At 65.3% G+C, this 16393-nt stretch overlaps 1 protein-coding gene across 1 annotated transcript in view; it reads right to left on the reverse strand.

Moving 5' to 3' along the window:
- The window catches only part of UBA1 (ubiquitin like modifier activating enzyme 1), a gene marked incomplete at both ends in the record, with an annotated part of 38747 nt that extends 23655 nt beyond the window's left edge, over window positions 1–15092 (reverse strand). The window contains 5 exons of the mRNA XM_074167465.1: window positions 818–928; window positions 6016–6171; window positions 9641–9787; window positions 11760–11857; window positions 14960–15092. Coding sequence (XP_074023566.1) covers window positions 818–928; window positions 6016–6171; window positions 9641–9787; window positions 11760–11857; window positions 14960–15092 — 645 coding nt within the window. The remainder of the gene's footprint in view (window positions 1–817; window positions 929–6015; window positions 6172–9640; window positions 9788–11759; window positions 11858–14959) is intronic.
- Between the last annotated feature and the right edge of the window lie 1301 nt (window positions 15093–16393).

The following is a 16393-nucleotide window of genomic DNA, read 5'->3' on the forward strand; positions in this document are numbered from 1 at the left end:
CTCCCCCACCCCATGGGTGCCCCCTCAGCACCTCCCCCACCCATGGGTGCCCCAAGAAGGTGGCCAACCCATGGGTGATGTCAAGGTGGCCAACCCATGGGTGATCTCCAACCAACCCTCGCTGGAAGGAGATGCCACCCATGGGTGCCCCCACCCCATGGGTGTTCCCCTGCCCCTCCCCCACCCCATGGGTGCCCCCTCACCACCTCCCCCACCCATGGGTGCCCCAAGAAGGTGGCCAAGCCATGGGTGACGTCAAGGTGGCCAACCCATGGGTGATCTCCAACCAACCCTCGCTGGAAGGAGATGCCACCCATGGGTGCTCCCATCCCATGGGTGTTCCCCTGCCCCTCCCCCACCCATGGGGCCTCCCCCGCCCCTCCCCCACCCCATGGGTGCCCCCTCACCACCTCCCCCACCCATGGGTGCCCCAAGAAGGTGGCCAACCCATGGGTGATGTCAAGGTGGCCAACCCATGGGTGATCTCCAACCAACCCTCGCTGGAAGGAGATGCCACCCATGGGTGCCCCCACCCCATGGGTGCCCCCTCACCACCTCCCCCACCCCATGGGGCCTCCCCCACCCCTCCCCCACCCCATGGGTGCCCCCTCAGCACCTCCCCCACCCATGGGTGCCCCAAGAAGGTGGCCAACCCATGGGTGATGTCAAGGTGGCCAACCCATGGGTGATCTCCAACCAACCCTCGCTGGAAGGAGATGCCACCCATGGGTGCCCCCACCCCATGGGTGCCCCCCCCCACCCCCTCCCCCACCCCATGGGTGCCCCCCCCCGCCCCTCCCCCACCCCGGGAGCTCACCGGGCGACACTGCTCCTCGGTGAGAAGGGTCTCCTTGTTCTCCTCGGGGAGACACTCCAGGGCGTCGAAGTAGAGCCATTGGGTGATGGGCGTGAACTTCCCCGAAACCGCCTGGGTCACGTGACACCATCAGAGGTCACGTGGTCCCACCAGGGTCATGTGATCCCCCTCAGGGGTCGCAGGAGTCCGGGCAGAGCCAAGAGCCCCCCAGTCCCCAGCCACAGGGGGAAACTGGTCCCAGTATGGGGTGGGGGGAAGGGGAACTGGGAGGACTGGGAGGGACTGGGGTGGAACTGGGGGGACTGGGAGTGGCCCCAGGTGTACAGGGGGACCCATGAGCCCCCAGTTCCCAGCCACAGGGGGAAACTGGTCCCAGTATGAGGTGGGGGAGAAGGGGAACTGGGAGAACTGGGAGGGACTGGGAGTACTGGGAGCACTGGGTGGGAACTGGGAGAGACTGGGGTGGAACTGGGGGGACCGGAGAGGGGACCCAGTATCCGGGGGGAGCCATGAGCCCCCAGTTCCCAGCCACAGGGGGGGGAAACCGGTCCCAGTATGAGGTGGGAGAGAAGGGGAACTGGGAGAACTGGGAGGGACTGGGAGTACTGGGAACACTGGGTGGGAACTGGGAGAGACTGGGGTGGAACTGGGGGGACTGGAGAGGGGACCCAGAACCACGAGCCCCCCAGTTCCCAGCCACAGGGGGGGGAAACCGGTCCCAGTATGAGGTGGGGGAGAAGGGGAACTGGGAGAACTGGGAGGAACTGGGAGAGACTGGTGTGGAACTGGGGGCACTGGGTGGGACTGGGGAGGAACTGGGAGAGACTGGGGTGGAACTGGGGGGACCGGAGAGGGGACCCAGCATCCGGGGGGAGCCATGAGCCCCCCAGTTCCCAGCCACAGGGAGGGGAAACCGGTCCCAGTATGAGGTGGGAGAGAAGGGGAACTGGGAGAACTGGGAGGGACTGGGAGTACTGGGAGCACTGGGTGGGACTGGGGAGGAACTGGGAGGGACTGGGGAGGAACTGGGGGGACTGGGAGTGGACCCAGGCGTACAGGGGGACCCATGAACCCCCCAGTTCCCAGCCACAGGGGGGGGAAACCGGTCCCAGTATGAGGTGGGGGAGAAGGGGAACTGGGAGAACCGGGAGGTACTGGGAGTACTGGGAGCACTGGGTGGGACTGGGGGGGAACTGGGAGAGACTGGGGAGGAACTGGGGGGACCGGAGAGGGGACCCAGCATCCGGGGGGAGCCATGAGCCCCCCAGTTCCCAGCCACATGGGGGGAAACCGGTCCCAGTATGAGGTGGGGGAGAAGGGGAACTGGGAGAACTGGGAGGGACTGGGAGGTACTGGGAGTACTGGGAGCACTGGGTAGGACTGGGGAGGAACTGGGAGGGACTGGGGAGGAACTGGGGGGACTGGGAGTGGACCCAGGCGTACAGGGGGAGCCATGAGCACCCCAGTTCCCAGCCACATGGGGGGAAACCGGTCCCAGTATGGGGGGGGAGAGAAGGGGAACTGGGAGGAACTGGGAGGGACTGGGAGTACTGGGAGCACTGGGTGGGACTGGGGAGGAACTGGGAGGGACTGGGGTGGAACTGGGGGGGACTGGAGAGGGGACCCAGGTGTACAGGGGGACCCATGAGCACCCCAGTTCCCAGCCACAGGGGGGGGAAACCGGTCCCAGTATGAGGTGGGGGAGAAGGGGAACTGGGAGAACTGGGAGGGACTGGGAGTACTGGGAGCACTGGGGAGGAACTGGGTGGGAACTGGGAGAGACTGGTGTGGAACTGGGGGGACCGGAGAGGGGACCCAGCATCCGGGGGGGAGCCATGAGCACCCCAGTTCCCAGCCACAGGGGGAAACCGGTCCCAGTATGGGTGGGGGGGAAGAGGAACTGGGAGAACTGGGAGGGACTGGGAGTACTGGGAGCACTGGGTGGGAACTGGGAGAGACTGGGGTGGAACTGGGGGGACCGGAGAGGGGACCCAGAACCACGAGCCTCCCAGTTCCCAGCCACAGGGGGGGAAACCGATCCCAGTATGAGGTGGGGGAGAAGGGGAACTGGGAGAACTGGGAGGAACTGGGAGAGACTGGTGTGGAACTGGGGGCACTGGGTGGGACTGGGGAGGAACTGGGAGAGACTGGTGTGGAACTGGGGGGACCGGAGAGGGGACCCAGCATCCGGGGGGAGCCATGAGCCCCCCAGTTCCCAGCCACAGGGGGGGGAAACCGGTCCCAGTATGAGGTGGGGGAGAAGGGGTACTGGGAGAACCGGGAGGTACTGGGAGTACTGGGAGCACTGGGTGGGACTGGGGGGGAACTGGGAGAGACTGGGGAGGAACTGGGGGGACCGGAGAGGGGACCCAGAACCACGAGCCCCCCAGTTCCCAGCCACAGGGGGGGGAAACCGGTCCCAGTATGAGGTGGGGGAGAAGGGGAACTGGGAGAACTGGGAGGAACTGGGAGAGACTGGTGTGGAACTGGGGGCACTGGGTGGGACTGGGGAGGAACTGGGAGGGACTGGGGAGGAACTGGGGGGACCGGAGAGGGGACCCAGCATCCGGGGGGAGCCATGAGCCCCCCAGTTCCCAGCCACAGGGGGAAACCGGTCCCAGTATGAGGTGGGGGGGAAGGGGAACTGGGAGAACTGGGAGGTACTGGGAGTACTGGGAGCACTGGGTGGGACTGGGGAGGAACTGGGGGGACTGGGAGTGGACCCAGGTGTACAGGGGGACCCATGAGCCCCCCAGTTCCCAGCCACAGGGGGAAACCGGTCCCAGTATGGGGGGGGGGAAGAGGAACTGGGAGGGACTGGGAGGTACTGGGAGTACTGGGAGCACTGGGGAGGAACTGGGTGGGAACTGGGAGAGACTGGGGTGGAACTGGGGGGACCGGAGAGGGGACCCAGAGCCATGAGCCCCCCAGTTCCCAGCCACATGGGGGGAAACCGGTCCCAGTATGAGGTGGGAGAGAAGGGGAACTGGGAGGGACTGGGAGTACTGGGAGCACTGGGTGGGACTGGGTGGGAACTGGGAGGGACTGGTGTGGAACTGGGGGGACCGGAGAGGGGACCCAGCATCCAGGGGGAGCCATGAGCCCCCCAGTTCCCAGCCACAGGGGGAAACCGGTCCCAGTATGGGTGGGGGAGAAGGGGAACTGGGAGAACTGGGAGGGACTGGGAGTACTGGGAGCACTGGGTGTGACTGGGGGGGAATTGGGAGGGACTGGGGTGGAACTGGGGGGACTGGAGAGGGGATCCAGCATCCGGGGGGAGCCATGAGCCCCCCAGTTCTCAGCCACAGGGGGGGGAAACTGGTCCCAGTATGGGTGGGGGGGAAGAGGAACTGGGAGAACTGGGAGGGACTGGGAGCACTGGGTGGGACTGGGGGGGAACTGGGAGGGACTGGGGAGGAACTGGGGGGACTGGGAGTGGACCCAGGCGTACAGGGGGACCCATGAGCCCCCAGTTCCCAGCCACGGGGGGGGAAACCGGTCCCAGTATGGGGTGGGGGAGAAGGGGAACTGGGAGAACTGGGAGGGACTGGGAGTACTGGGAGCACTGGGTGGGAACTGGGAGAGACTGGGGTGGAACTGGGGGGACCGGAGAGGGGACCCAGAGCCATGAGCCCCCCAGTTCCCAGCCACAGGGGGGGAAACCGGTCCCAGTATGAGGTGGGGGAGAAGGGGAACTGGGAGAACTGGGTGGGACTGGGAGTACTGGGAGCACTGGGTGGGACTGGGGGGGAACTGGGAGAGACTGGGGTGGAACTGGGGGGACCGGAGAGGGGACCCAGCATCCGGGGGGAGCCATGAGCCCCCCAGTTCCCAGCCACAGGGGGAAACCGGTCCCAGTATGAGGTGGGGGAGAAGGGGAACTGGGAGAACTGGGAGGGACTGGGAGTACTGGGAGCACTGGGTGGGACTGGGGAGGAACTGGGAGGGACTGGGGAGACTGGGAGTGGACCCAGGTGTACAGGGGGAGCCATGAGCCCCCCAGTTCCCAGCCACAGGGGGAAACCGGTCCCAGTATGGGGGGGGAGAGAAGGGGAACTGGGAGAACTGGGAGGGACTGGGAGGGACTGGGGGGGAACTGGGAGAGACTGGGGAGGAACTGGGGGGACTGGGAGTGGACCCAGGTGTACAGGGGGACCCATGAGCCCCCCAGTTCCCAGCCACGGGGGGGGAAACCGGTCCCAGTATGAGGTGGGGGAGAAGGGGAACTGGGAGAACTGGGAGGGACTGGGAGTACTGGGAGCACTGGGGAGGAACTGGGTGGGAACTGGGAGAGACTGGTGTGGAACTGGGGGGACCGGAGAGGGGACCCAGCATCCGGGGGGAGCCATGAGCCCCCCAGTTCCCAGCCACAGGGGGAAACCGGTCCCAGTATGAGGTGGGGGAGAAGGGGAACTGGGAGAACTGGGAGGGACTGGGAGTACTGGGAGCACTGGGAGGGACTGGGGAGGAACTGGGGGGACTGGAGAGGGGACCCAGCATCCGGGGGGAGCCATGAGCCCCCCAGTTCCCAGCCACAGGGGGAAACCGGTCCCAGTATGGGTGGGGGGAAGGGGAACTGGGAGAACTGGGAGGGACTGGGAGTACTGGGAACACTGGGTGGGACTGGGGGGGAACTGGGAGAGACTGGGGTGGAACTGGGGGGACCGGAGAGGGGACCCAGCATCCGGGGGGAGCCATGAGCCCCCCAGTTCCCAGCCACAGGGGGAAACCGGTCCCAGTATGAGGTGGGGGAGAAGGGGAACTGGGAGAACTGGGAGGGACTGGGAGTACTGGGAGCACTGGGAGGGACTGGGGAGGAACTGGGAGGGACTGGGGAGGAACTGGGGGGACTGGAGAGGGGACCCAGCATCCGGGGGGAGCCATGAGCCCCCCAGTTCCCAGCCACATGGGGGGAAACCGGTCCCAGTATGGGGGGGGGGGGAAGAGGAACTGGGAGAACTGGGAGGTACTGGGAGTACTGGGAGCACTGGGTGGGAACTGGGAGAGACTGGGGTGGAACTGGGGGGACCGGAGAGGGGACCCAGAGCCATGAGCCCCCCAGTTCCCAGCCACAGGGGGGGAAACCGGTCCCAGTATGGGTGGGGGAGAAGGGGAACTGGGAGAACTGGGAGGTACTGGGAGATACTGGGAGGTACTGGGAGATACTGGGGGGTTACTGGGGGGGGACCCCCTCGTACCTTCATGACCTCCTGTGCCGCCAGCCCCCCCAGGAAGGCGTTGACGGGGGCCAGGTCCCCGGTTGCCTGAAAGGCCAGTTCCCGCAGCAGCTCCTGGTCCAGTTGGGCCCCCGGGGCCACCTCCCGAGCCAGGGCCACCACCTCGGCCGCGTCACCCTGGGGTGGGGGGGACACACGGTGGGGACACCGAGGCTGGGGGGGACACGGGGGGACACGGGGACACACACACACACACACACACCCCCACACACACACCCCCACGGGAGCAGCCCCAAGGGGAGAAGACGGGGGCAACGAGGAGATGGTGGGGCATCAGGGTCCCCACCGTGGTGGCCACAATGATGTCCCCAACGTCCCCGACACCTTTGATGTCCCCCAACGTCCTTGATGTCCCCAACGTCCCCCATGTCCCCAACATCCCCCATGTCCCCAATGTCCCCCATGTCCCCAATGTCTCCAACCCCCCCAATGTCCTTGATGTCCCCAACGTCCTTGATGTCCCCAACGTCCCCAATGTCTCCCAACACCCCGATGTCCCCCAATGTCCTTGATGTCCCCGATGTCCTTGATGTCCCCAACGTCCCCCATGTCCCCAATGTCTCCAACCCCCCCAATGTCTCCCAACACCCAATGTCCTTGATGTCCCCAACGTCTCCAACCCCCCCAATGTCCTTGATGTCCCCCAACGTCTCCAACGTCCCCCATGTCCCCAATGTCTCCAACCCCCCCAATGTCCTTGATGTCCCCAACGTCCTTGATGTCCCCAACGTCTCCAACGTCCCCAATGTCTCCCAACACCCCCGATGTCCCCAATGTCCTTGATGTCCCCAACGTCTCCAACGTCTCCAGCGTTCCCCATGTCCCCAATGTCTCCCAACCCCCCTGATGTCCCCCAACGTCCTTGATGTCCCCAATGTCCTTGATGTCCCCAACGTCTCCAACGTCCCCCATGTCCCCAATGTCTCCAACCCCCCCAATGTCCTTGATGTCCCCAACGTCCTTGATGTCCCCAACGTCCCCAATGTCTCCCAACACCCCAATGTCCCCAATGTCCTTGATGTCCCCAACATCTCCGTCTCCAACATTCCCCATGTCCCCAATGTCTCCCAACCCCCCTGATGTCCCCCAACGTCCTTGATGTCCCCAACGTCCTTGATGTCCCCGTCTCCAATGTCCCCAATGTCTCCCAACCCCCCTGATGTCCCCCAACGTCCTTGATGTCCCCGATGTCCTTGATGTCCCCAACGTCCCCCATGTCCTTGATGTCCCCAACGTCTCCAACGTCCCCAATGTCTCCCAACACCCCGATGTCCCCCAATGTCCTTGATGTCCCCAACGTCCTTGATGTCCCCAACGTCCCCAATGTCTCCCAACACCCCGATGTCCCCCAATGTCCTTGATGTCCCCAACGTCCTTGATGTCCCCAACGTCCCCAATGTCTCCCAACACCCCGATGTCCCCCAATGTCCTTGATGTCCCCGATGTCCTTGATGTCCCCAACGTCCCCAATGTCCTTGATGTCCCCAACGTCCCCAACGTCCCCCATGTCCCCAATGTCTCCCAACCCCCCTGATGTCCCCCAACGTCCTTGATGTCCCCAATGTCCTTGATGTCCCCAACGTCCCCCATGTCCTTGATGTCCCCCAACGTCCTTGATGTCCCCAACGTCTCCAATGTCCCCAATGTCTCCCAACCCCCCTGATGTCCCCCAACGTCCTTGATGTCCCCAATGTCCTTGATGTCCCCAACGTCTCCAACGTTCCCCATGTCCCCAATGTCTCCCAACCCCCCCGATGTCCCCAACCCCCCTGATGTCCCCAACGTCCCCCATGTCCTTGATGTCCCTGATGTCCTTGATGTCCCCAACGTCCTTGATGTCCCCAATGTCCCCCATGTCCCCAATGTCTCCAACCCCCCCAATGTCCTTGATGTCCCCAACGTCCCCCATGTCCCCAATGTCTCCCAACCCCCCTGATGTCCCCAATGTCCTTGATGTCCCCAACGTCCTTGATGTCCCCCAACGTCTCCAACGTCCCCCATGTCCTTGATGTCCCCAACATCTCCAACGTCTCCAACGTCCCCCATGTCCCCAATGTCTCCCAACATCCTTGATGTCCCCAATGTCCTTGATGTCCCCAACATCCCCCATGTCCCCAATGTCTCCCAACCCCCCCGATGTCCCCCAACATCCTTGATGTCCCCAACGTCCCCCATGTCCCCAACCCCCCTGATGTCCCCAACCTCCCTGATGTCCCCAATGTCCCCAAAGGGTGGTGGGCCCACGGTGGGCGGCCATGTTGGTGCGGGACCTGGTGGCCTCCATGTCCCCAACGTCCCTCACGTCCCCAACACCTTTGATGTCCTCCATGTCTCCCAACACCCTTGATGTCCCCAATGTCCCCAGTCCCCCTGATGTCCCCAACTGGTGGTGGGGCCGTGCTGGGCGGCCATGTTGATGCGGGACCTGGTGGCCTCCATGTCCCCAACGTCCCTCACGTCCCTAACACCCGTGATGTCCCCAACGTCCCCAAAGGGTGGAGGGACCATGGTGGGTGGGGACGTTGGTGTGGGTCCCCGTGGCCTCCGTGTCCCCAGTGTCCCCCGCGTCCCCAACACCTTTGATGTCCCCAATGTCCCCAGTCCCCCTGATGTCCCCAACTGGTGGTGGGACCATGGCGGGCGGCCATGTTGATGTGGGACCTGGTGGCCTCCATGTCCCCAACGTCCCTCACGTCCCTAACACCCGTGATGTCCCCAATGTCCCCAAAAGGGTGGAGGGACCATGGTGGGTGGGGACGTTGGTGTGGGTCCCCATGGCCTCCGTGTCCCCAGTGTCCCCCACGTCCCCAACACCTTTGATGTCCCCAATGTCCCCAGCCCCCCTGATGTCCCCAACTGGTGGTGGGACCGTGGTGGGCGGCCATGTTGGTGCGGGACCTGGTGGCCTCCGTGTCCCCAACGTCCCTCACGTCCCTACCACCCGTGATGTCCCCAACGTCCCCAAAGGGTGGAGGGACCATGGTGGGTGGGGACGTTGGTGTGGGTCCCCGTGGCCTCCGTGTCCCCAGTGTCCCCCGCGTCCCCAACACCTTTGATGTCCCCAATGTCCCCAGTCCCCCTGATGTCCCCAACTGGTGGTGGGACCACGGTGGGCGGCCATGTTGATGTGGGACCTGGTGGCCTCCATGTCCCCAACGTCCCTCACGTCCCCAACACCTTTGATGTCCTCCACGTCTCCCAACACCCTTGATGTCCCCAATGTCCCCAGTCCCCCTGATGTCCCCAACTGGTGGTGGGACCGTGGTGGGCGGCCATGTTGGTGCGGGACCTGGTGGCCTCCATGTCCCCAACGTCCCTCACGTCCCTAACACCCGTGATGTCCCCAACGTCCCCAAAAGGGTGGAGGGACCATGGTGGGTGGGGACGTTGGTGTGGGTCCCTGTGGCCTCCGTGTCCCCAGTGTCCCCCACGTCCCCAACACCTTTGATGTCCCCAATGTCCCCAGCCCCCCTGATGTCCCCAACTGGTGGTGGGACCATGGTGGGCGGCCATGTTGGTACGGGACCTGGTGGCCTCCATGTCCCCAACATCCCCCACGTCCCCAACGTCCCCCCGATGTCCCCACCTGGTGGCGCGGGCGGGGCGGGCGGCCATGTTGGCGGATGAAGCGGTGCAGGGCCTGCCAGCCCCAGTGCATGATGGGAGGTCTCTCCGCCTTCCCGAAGTCCGTGATCATCATCTCCGGCTCCACCAGCGCCTCCCGCAGCCGCTTCTGGGGGGACCGGGGAGGGGGGATTGGGACGGGTGAGCTCCCAGTGCTTCCCAGTATACCCCCAGTGAACCACAAACCCCTCCCAGTGCCCCCCAGTATCTCCCAATATCCCCTCCCAGTCCACCCTAGTAGCTCCCACTGCCCCCCCGATGACCTCCCACCACCCCTGAGTACCTCCCAGTGCCCCCAAGTACCCCAACAGTGCCCCCCAATTCCCTCCCAGTATACCCCAGTACACCCCAGTTACCTCCCAGTCCATCCTAAACCCCTCCCAGTCCCCCCCAGTAGCTCCCAGGGCCTACCCAATGACCTCCCACCACCCCCAAGTACCTCCCAGTAGCCCCCAATCCCCTCCCAGTGCCCCCCAGTACACTCCAGTGACCCCCGTATCCATCCTAAACCCCTCCCAGTGCCCCCCAGTATCTCTCAATGTCTCTTCCCAGTGCCTCCCAGTACCCCACCAGTGCCCCCCAATCCCCTCCCAGTATCTCCCTGTCCCACCCCACTCCCCCAGTATATCCCAGTGCCCCCCAATGACATCCCACCACCAAGTACCTCCCAGTATCCCCCAGTCCCCTCCCAGTGACCCTAAATCCCCTCCAAGTGCCCCCCAGTCCCTTCCCAGTCCCTCCCAATCTGCCCCCAGTCCCTTCCCAGTGCCCTCCAGCCTCTCCCAATCCTCCCCCAGCCCACCCCAGTGTCCCCAATCCCTCCCAATCTGCCCCCAGTTCCCCCCAGTATCTCCCAGGGCCCATAGTCCCCTCCCAATCCGCCCCCAGTCCCTCCCAGTGCCGCCCCACTCCCCTCCCAGTCCCTCCCAGTACATCCCAGTGTCCCCCAGTCCCTTCCAGCCCCTTCTAATCTATCCCAGTCCTTCCCAGTGCCCCCCAGTGCCCTTCCAGTGTCCCCAGTCCCCTCCCAATCCACCCCCAGTCCCTCCCAGTGCCGCCCCACTCCCCTCCCAGTCCCTCCCAGTACATCCCAGTGCCCCCCAGTCCCTTCCAGCCCCTTCTAATCTATCCCAGTCCTTCCCAGTGCCCCCCAGTGCCCTTCCAGTGTCCCCAGTCCCCTCCCAATCCACCCCCAGTCCCTCCCAGTGCCGCCCCACTCCCCTCCCAGTCCCTCCCAGTACATCCCAGTGTCCCCCAGTCCCTTCCAGCCCCTTCTAATCTATCCCAGTCCTTCCCAGTGCCCCCCAGTGCCTTTCCAGTGTCCCCAGTCCCCTCCCAATCCACCCCCAGTCCCTCCCAGTGCCGCCCCACTCCCCTCCCAGTCCCTCCCAGTACATCCCAGTGCCCCCCAGTCCCTTCCAGCCCCTTCTAATCTATCCCAGTCCTTCTCTGTGCCCCCCAGTGCCCTTCCAGTGCCCCCCAGTCCCCTCCCAATCCACCCTCAGTCCCTCCCAGTGACCCCCAGTGCCCTTCCAGTGCCCCCCAGTCCCCTCCCAATCCACCCCCAGTCCCTCCCAGTGCCGCCCCACTCCCCTCCCAGTCCCTCCCAGTACATCCCAGTGCCCCCCAGTCCCTTCCAGCCCCTTCTAATCTATCCCAGTCCTTCCCAGTGCCCCCCAGTGCCCTTCCAGTGTCCCCCAGTCCCCTCCCAATCCACCCCCAGTCCCTCCCAGTGCCGCCCCACTCCCCTCCCAGTCCCTCCCAGTACATCCCAGTGCCCCCCAGTCTCTTCCAGCCCCTTCTAATCTATCCCAGTCCTTCCCAGTGCCCCCCAGTGCCCTTCCAGTGTCCCCAGTCTCCTCCCAATCCACCCCCAGTCCCTCCCAGTGCCGCCCCACTCCCCTCCCAGTCCCTCCCAGTACATCCCAGTGCCCGTCAGTCCCTTCCAGCCCCTTCTAATCTATCCCAGTCCTTCCCAGTGCCCCCCAGTGCCCTTCCAGTGTCCCCAGTCCCCTCCTAGTCTCTCCCAATTCGCTCCTAGTCCCCACCAGTCCCTCCCAGTGCCTCCCAGTGCCACTCACAAAGCGGATGTGCTTGGGCATCTTGACCTGGGTGACGATGCCCCCCCTCACGTAGTCCCCAAACCCGCTGGTGTCCCCGATACTGAAGGTGTAGGGCCCTGGGGGGGGGGGGGAGGGAGCTGTCACCTGGGGACCCCGGTGTCCGGGAGCCCCCCCAAAAAGGGACGCAAGCATTGGGGGACCCTATAGAAGGACCCCAGGTTTGGGGGGCCCCTATAGAACGGCCCCAGGTGTCTGGGAGCCCCCCCAAAAGGGACCCAGGCATTGGGGTACCCTACAGAAGGGACACAGGCGTCTGGGGGCCCCCCCAAAATGGATCCAGGCATTGGGGGGGGGCCCTATAGAAGGGATGCAGGCGTTGGGGGACCCCTATAGAAGGGCCCCAGGTGTCTGGGAGCCCCCCCAAAAGGGACCCAGGCATTGGGGGACACCATAGAAAGGACCCAGGCACCTAGGGGCCCCCCCAAAATGGATCCAGGCATTGGGGGCCCCTATAGAAGGGACACAGGCATCCGGGGGCCCCCCCAAAACGGACTCAAGCATTGGGGGACCCTATAGAAGGGACGCAGGCATCCGGGGGCCCCCCCAAAATGGATCCAGGCATTGGGGGACCCTATAGAAGGGACGCAGGCATCCGGGACCCCCCCAAAAAGGATCCAGGCATTGGGGGACCCTATAGAAGGGACACAGGCATCTCGGGGCCCCCCCAAAATGGATCCAGGCATTGGGGGACCCTATAGAAGGGACGCAGGCATCCGGGACCCCCCCAAAAAGGATCCAGGCATTGGGGGACCCTATAGAAGGGACACAGGCATCCGGGGGCCCCCCCAAAATGGACCCAAGCATTGGGGGACCCTATAGAAGGGACGCAGGCATCCGGGGGCCCCCCCCAAAATGGATCGAGGCATTGGGGGACCCTATAGAAGGGACACAGGCATCCAGGGGCCCCCCCAAAAGGGACCCAGACTTTGGGGGGGGGCCCTATAGAAGGGACGCAGGCATCCGGGGGCCCCCCAAAATGGATCCAGGCATTGGGGGACCCTACAGAAGGGACGCAGGCATCTGGGGCCCCCCCCAAAAGGGACCCAAGCATTGGGGGACCCTATAGAAGGGACGCAGGCATCTGGGGGCCCCCCCAAAATGGATCCAGGCATTGGGGGACCCTATAGAAGGGACACAGGCATCCGGGGGCCCCCCCAAAATGGACCCAAGCATTGGGGGACCCTACAGAAGGGACGCAGGCATCTGGGGGCCCCCCCAAAATGGATCCAGGCACTGGGGGACCCTATAGAAGGGACACAGGCATCTGGGGGCCCCCCCAAAATGGATCCAGGCATTGGGGGACTCTATAGAAGGGACACAGGCATCCGGGGGCCCCCCCAAAATGGATCCAGGCATTGGGGGACCCTATAGAAGGGACACAGGCATCCGGGGGCCCCCCCAAAATGGATCCAGGCATTGGGGGACCCTATAGAAGGACCCCAGGTTTGGGGGGGCCCCTATAGAAGGGCCCCAGGTGTCAGGGAGCCCCCCCAAAAGGGACCCAGGCATTGGGGGACCCTATAGAAGGGACACAGGCATCTGGGGGCCCCCCCAAAATGGATCCAGGCATTGGGGGACCCTATAGAAGGGACGCAGGCATCTGGGGGCCCCCCCAAAATGGATCCAGGAATTGGGGGACCCTATAGAAGGACCCCAGGTTTGGGGGGCCCCTATGGAAGGGCCCCAGGCATCTGGGGGCCCCCCCAAAACGGACCCAAGCATTGGGGGACCCTATAGAAAGGACCCAGGCATCTAGGGGCCCCCCCAAAAGGGATCCAGGCACTGGGGTACCCTATAGAAAGGACCCAGGCATCTAGGGGCCCCCCCAAAATGGATCCAGGCACTGGGGGCCCCTATAGAAGGGACACAGGCATCCGGGGGCCCCCCCAAAACGGACCCAAGCATTGGGGGACCCTATAGAAGGGACGCAGGCATCCGGGGGCCCCCCCAAAATGGATCCAGGCATTGGGGGACCCTATAGAAGGGACGCAGGCATCTGGCCCCCCCCCAAAATGGATCTAGGCACTGGGGGACCCTATAGAAGGGACACAGGCATCCGGGGGCCCCCCCAAAATGGATCCAGGCATTGGGGTACCCTATAGAAAGGACCCAGGCATCTAGGGGCCCCCCCAAAATGGATCCAGGCATTGGGGGACCCTATAGAAGGGACACAGGCGTCTGGGGGCCCCCCCAAAATGGATCCAGGCATTGGGGGACCCTATAGAAGGGACACAGGCATCCGGGGCCCCCCCCAAAAGGGACCCAGGCATCGGGGTACCCTATAGAAGGACCCCAGGTTTGGGGGGGCCCCTATAGAAGGGCCCCAGGTGTCTGGGAGCCCCCCCAAAAGGGACCCAGGCATTGGGGGCCCCAACAGAAGGGACGCAGGCATCTGGGGGCCCCCCCAAAATGGACCCAAGCATTGGGGGACCCTATAGAAGGGATGCAGGCATCCGGGACCCCCCCAAAAGGGACCCAGGCATTGGGGGACCCTATAGAAGGGACGCAGGCATCCGGGGGTCCCCCCAAAACGGACCCAAGCATTGGGGGACCCTATAGAAGGGACGGAGGCATCCGGGGGCCCCCCCCAAAATGGACCCAAGCATTGGGGGACCCTATAGAAGGGACGCAGGCATCTGGGGGCCCCCCCAAAAGAGACCCAGGCATCGGGGTACCCTATAGAAGGGACACAGGCATCCAGGGGCCCCCCCAAAATGGACCCAAGCATTGGGGGACCCTATAGAAGGACCCCAGGTTTGGGGGGCCCCTATAGAAGGGCCCCAGGTGTCAGGGAGCCCCCCCAAAAGGGACCCAGGCATTGGGGTACCCTATAGAAAGGACCCAGGCATCTAGGGGCCCCCCCAAAATGGATCCAGGCACTGGGGGACCCTATAGAAGGGACACAGGCATCTGGGGGCCCCTATAGAAGGGACGCAGGCATCCGGGGGCCCCCCCAAAAGGGACCCAGACTTTGGGGGGGGGCCCTATAGAAGGGACGCAGGCATCCGGGGGCCCCCCCAAAATGGACCCAGACTTTGGGGGGGGGCCCTATAGAAGGGACGCAGGCGTTGGGGGACCCTTATAGAAGGACCCTAGGCTTTGGGGGGGCCCCTATAATGAAGGGGGGGGGGTTTGGGGGGGGGGGGGGGGGTACTCACCGAGGACGCGGATCTCCACGGGGCCGCAGGTGTTGAGCTCCTCCATCCCCTCCACCTCCGTGAAGGTGACGAAATCCCCCGTCTCGAAGCCGTGACGAGCCTCGTCCAGACACGTCACCTCCCCCGGGCACCCCTGGGCGAGGGGGGGGGACGACACACGAGGGTGCTGAGGGGACCCAGGAATCCGGGACCCCCCCTTATCCCCCCCCAGAGGGGACCCGGACGTCCGGGACCCCCCCTTCCCCCCACCCATGGGTGCTCCAGGCATCCAGGACCCCCCCTTATCCCCCCCCAGAGGGGACCCAGACACCCGGGACCCCCCCTTATCCCCCCCCAGAGGGGACCCGGATATCCGGGACCCCCCCTTCCCCCACCCATGGGTGCCCCAGGCGTCCGGGACCCCCCCTTAACCCCCCCCAGAGGGGACCCGGGCACCCGGGACCCCCCCTTATCCCCCCCCAGAGGGGACCCAGGCACCCAGGACCCCCCCTTCCCCCACCCATGGGTGCCCCAGGCATCCGGGACCCCCCCTTATCCCCCCCCAGAGGGGACCCGGGCGTCCGGGACCCCCTCTTCCCCCACCCATGGGTGCTCCAGGTGTCCGGGACCCCCCCCTTAACCCCCCCGAGAGGGGACTCGGATGTCCGGGACCCCCCCTTTCCCCCACCCATGGGTGCCCCAGGCATCCGGGACCCCCCCTTATCCCCCCCCAGAGGGGACCCAGGCACCTGGGACCCCCCCTTATCCCCCCCCAGAGGGGACCCAGACATCCGGGACCCCCCCTTATCCCCCCCCAGAGGGGACCCAGGCACCCAGGACCCCCCCTTATCCCCCCCCAGAGGGGACCCAGGCGTCCGGGACCCCCCCTTTCCCCCACCCATGGGTGCTCCAGGCGTCTGGGACCCCCCCTTTCCCTTCAAAGGGGACCCAGGCACCCAGGACCCCCCCTTGTCCCCCCCCAGAGGGGACCCAGACATCCGGGACCCCCCCTTTCCCCCCCCAGAGGGGACCCAGGCACCCGGGACCCCCCCTTATCCCCCCCCAGAGGGGACCCGGGCATCCGGGACCCCCCCTTTCCCCACCCATGGGTGCTCCAGGCGTCCAGGACCCCCCCTTATCCCCCCCCAGAGGGGACCCGGGCGTCCGGGACCCCCCCTTTCCCCCACCCATGGGTGCCCCAGGCGTCCGGGACCCCCCCTTTCCCTTCAAAGGGGACCCAGGCACCCAGGACCCCCCCTTGTCCCCCCCCAGAGGGGACCCAGGCACCCAGGACCCCCCCTTATCCCCCCCCAGAGGGGACCCAGACATCCGGGACCCCCCCTTATCCCCCCCCAGAGGGGACCCAGACATCCAGGACCCCCCCTTTCCCCACCCATGGGTGCCCCAAACATCTGGGGGATCCCCTTCCGCTCTCCCGGGACCCCCTTTTTTCCC

The sequence above is a fragment of the Numenius arquata genome, unplaced genomic scaffold (assembly GCF_964106895.1).
Source record: "Numenius arquata unplaced genomic scaffold, bNumArq3.hap1.1 HAP1_SCAFFOLD_1023, whole genome shotgun sequence".
Taxonomy (NCBI): Eukaryota; Metazoa; Chordata; class Aves; order Charadriiformes; family Scolopacidae; genus Numenius; species Numenius arquata.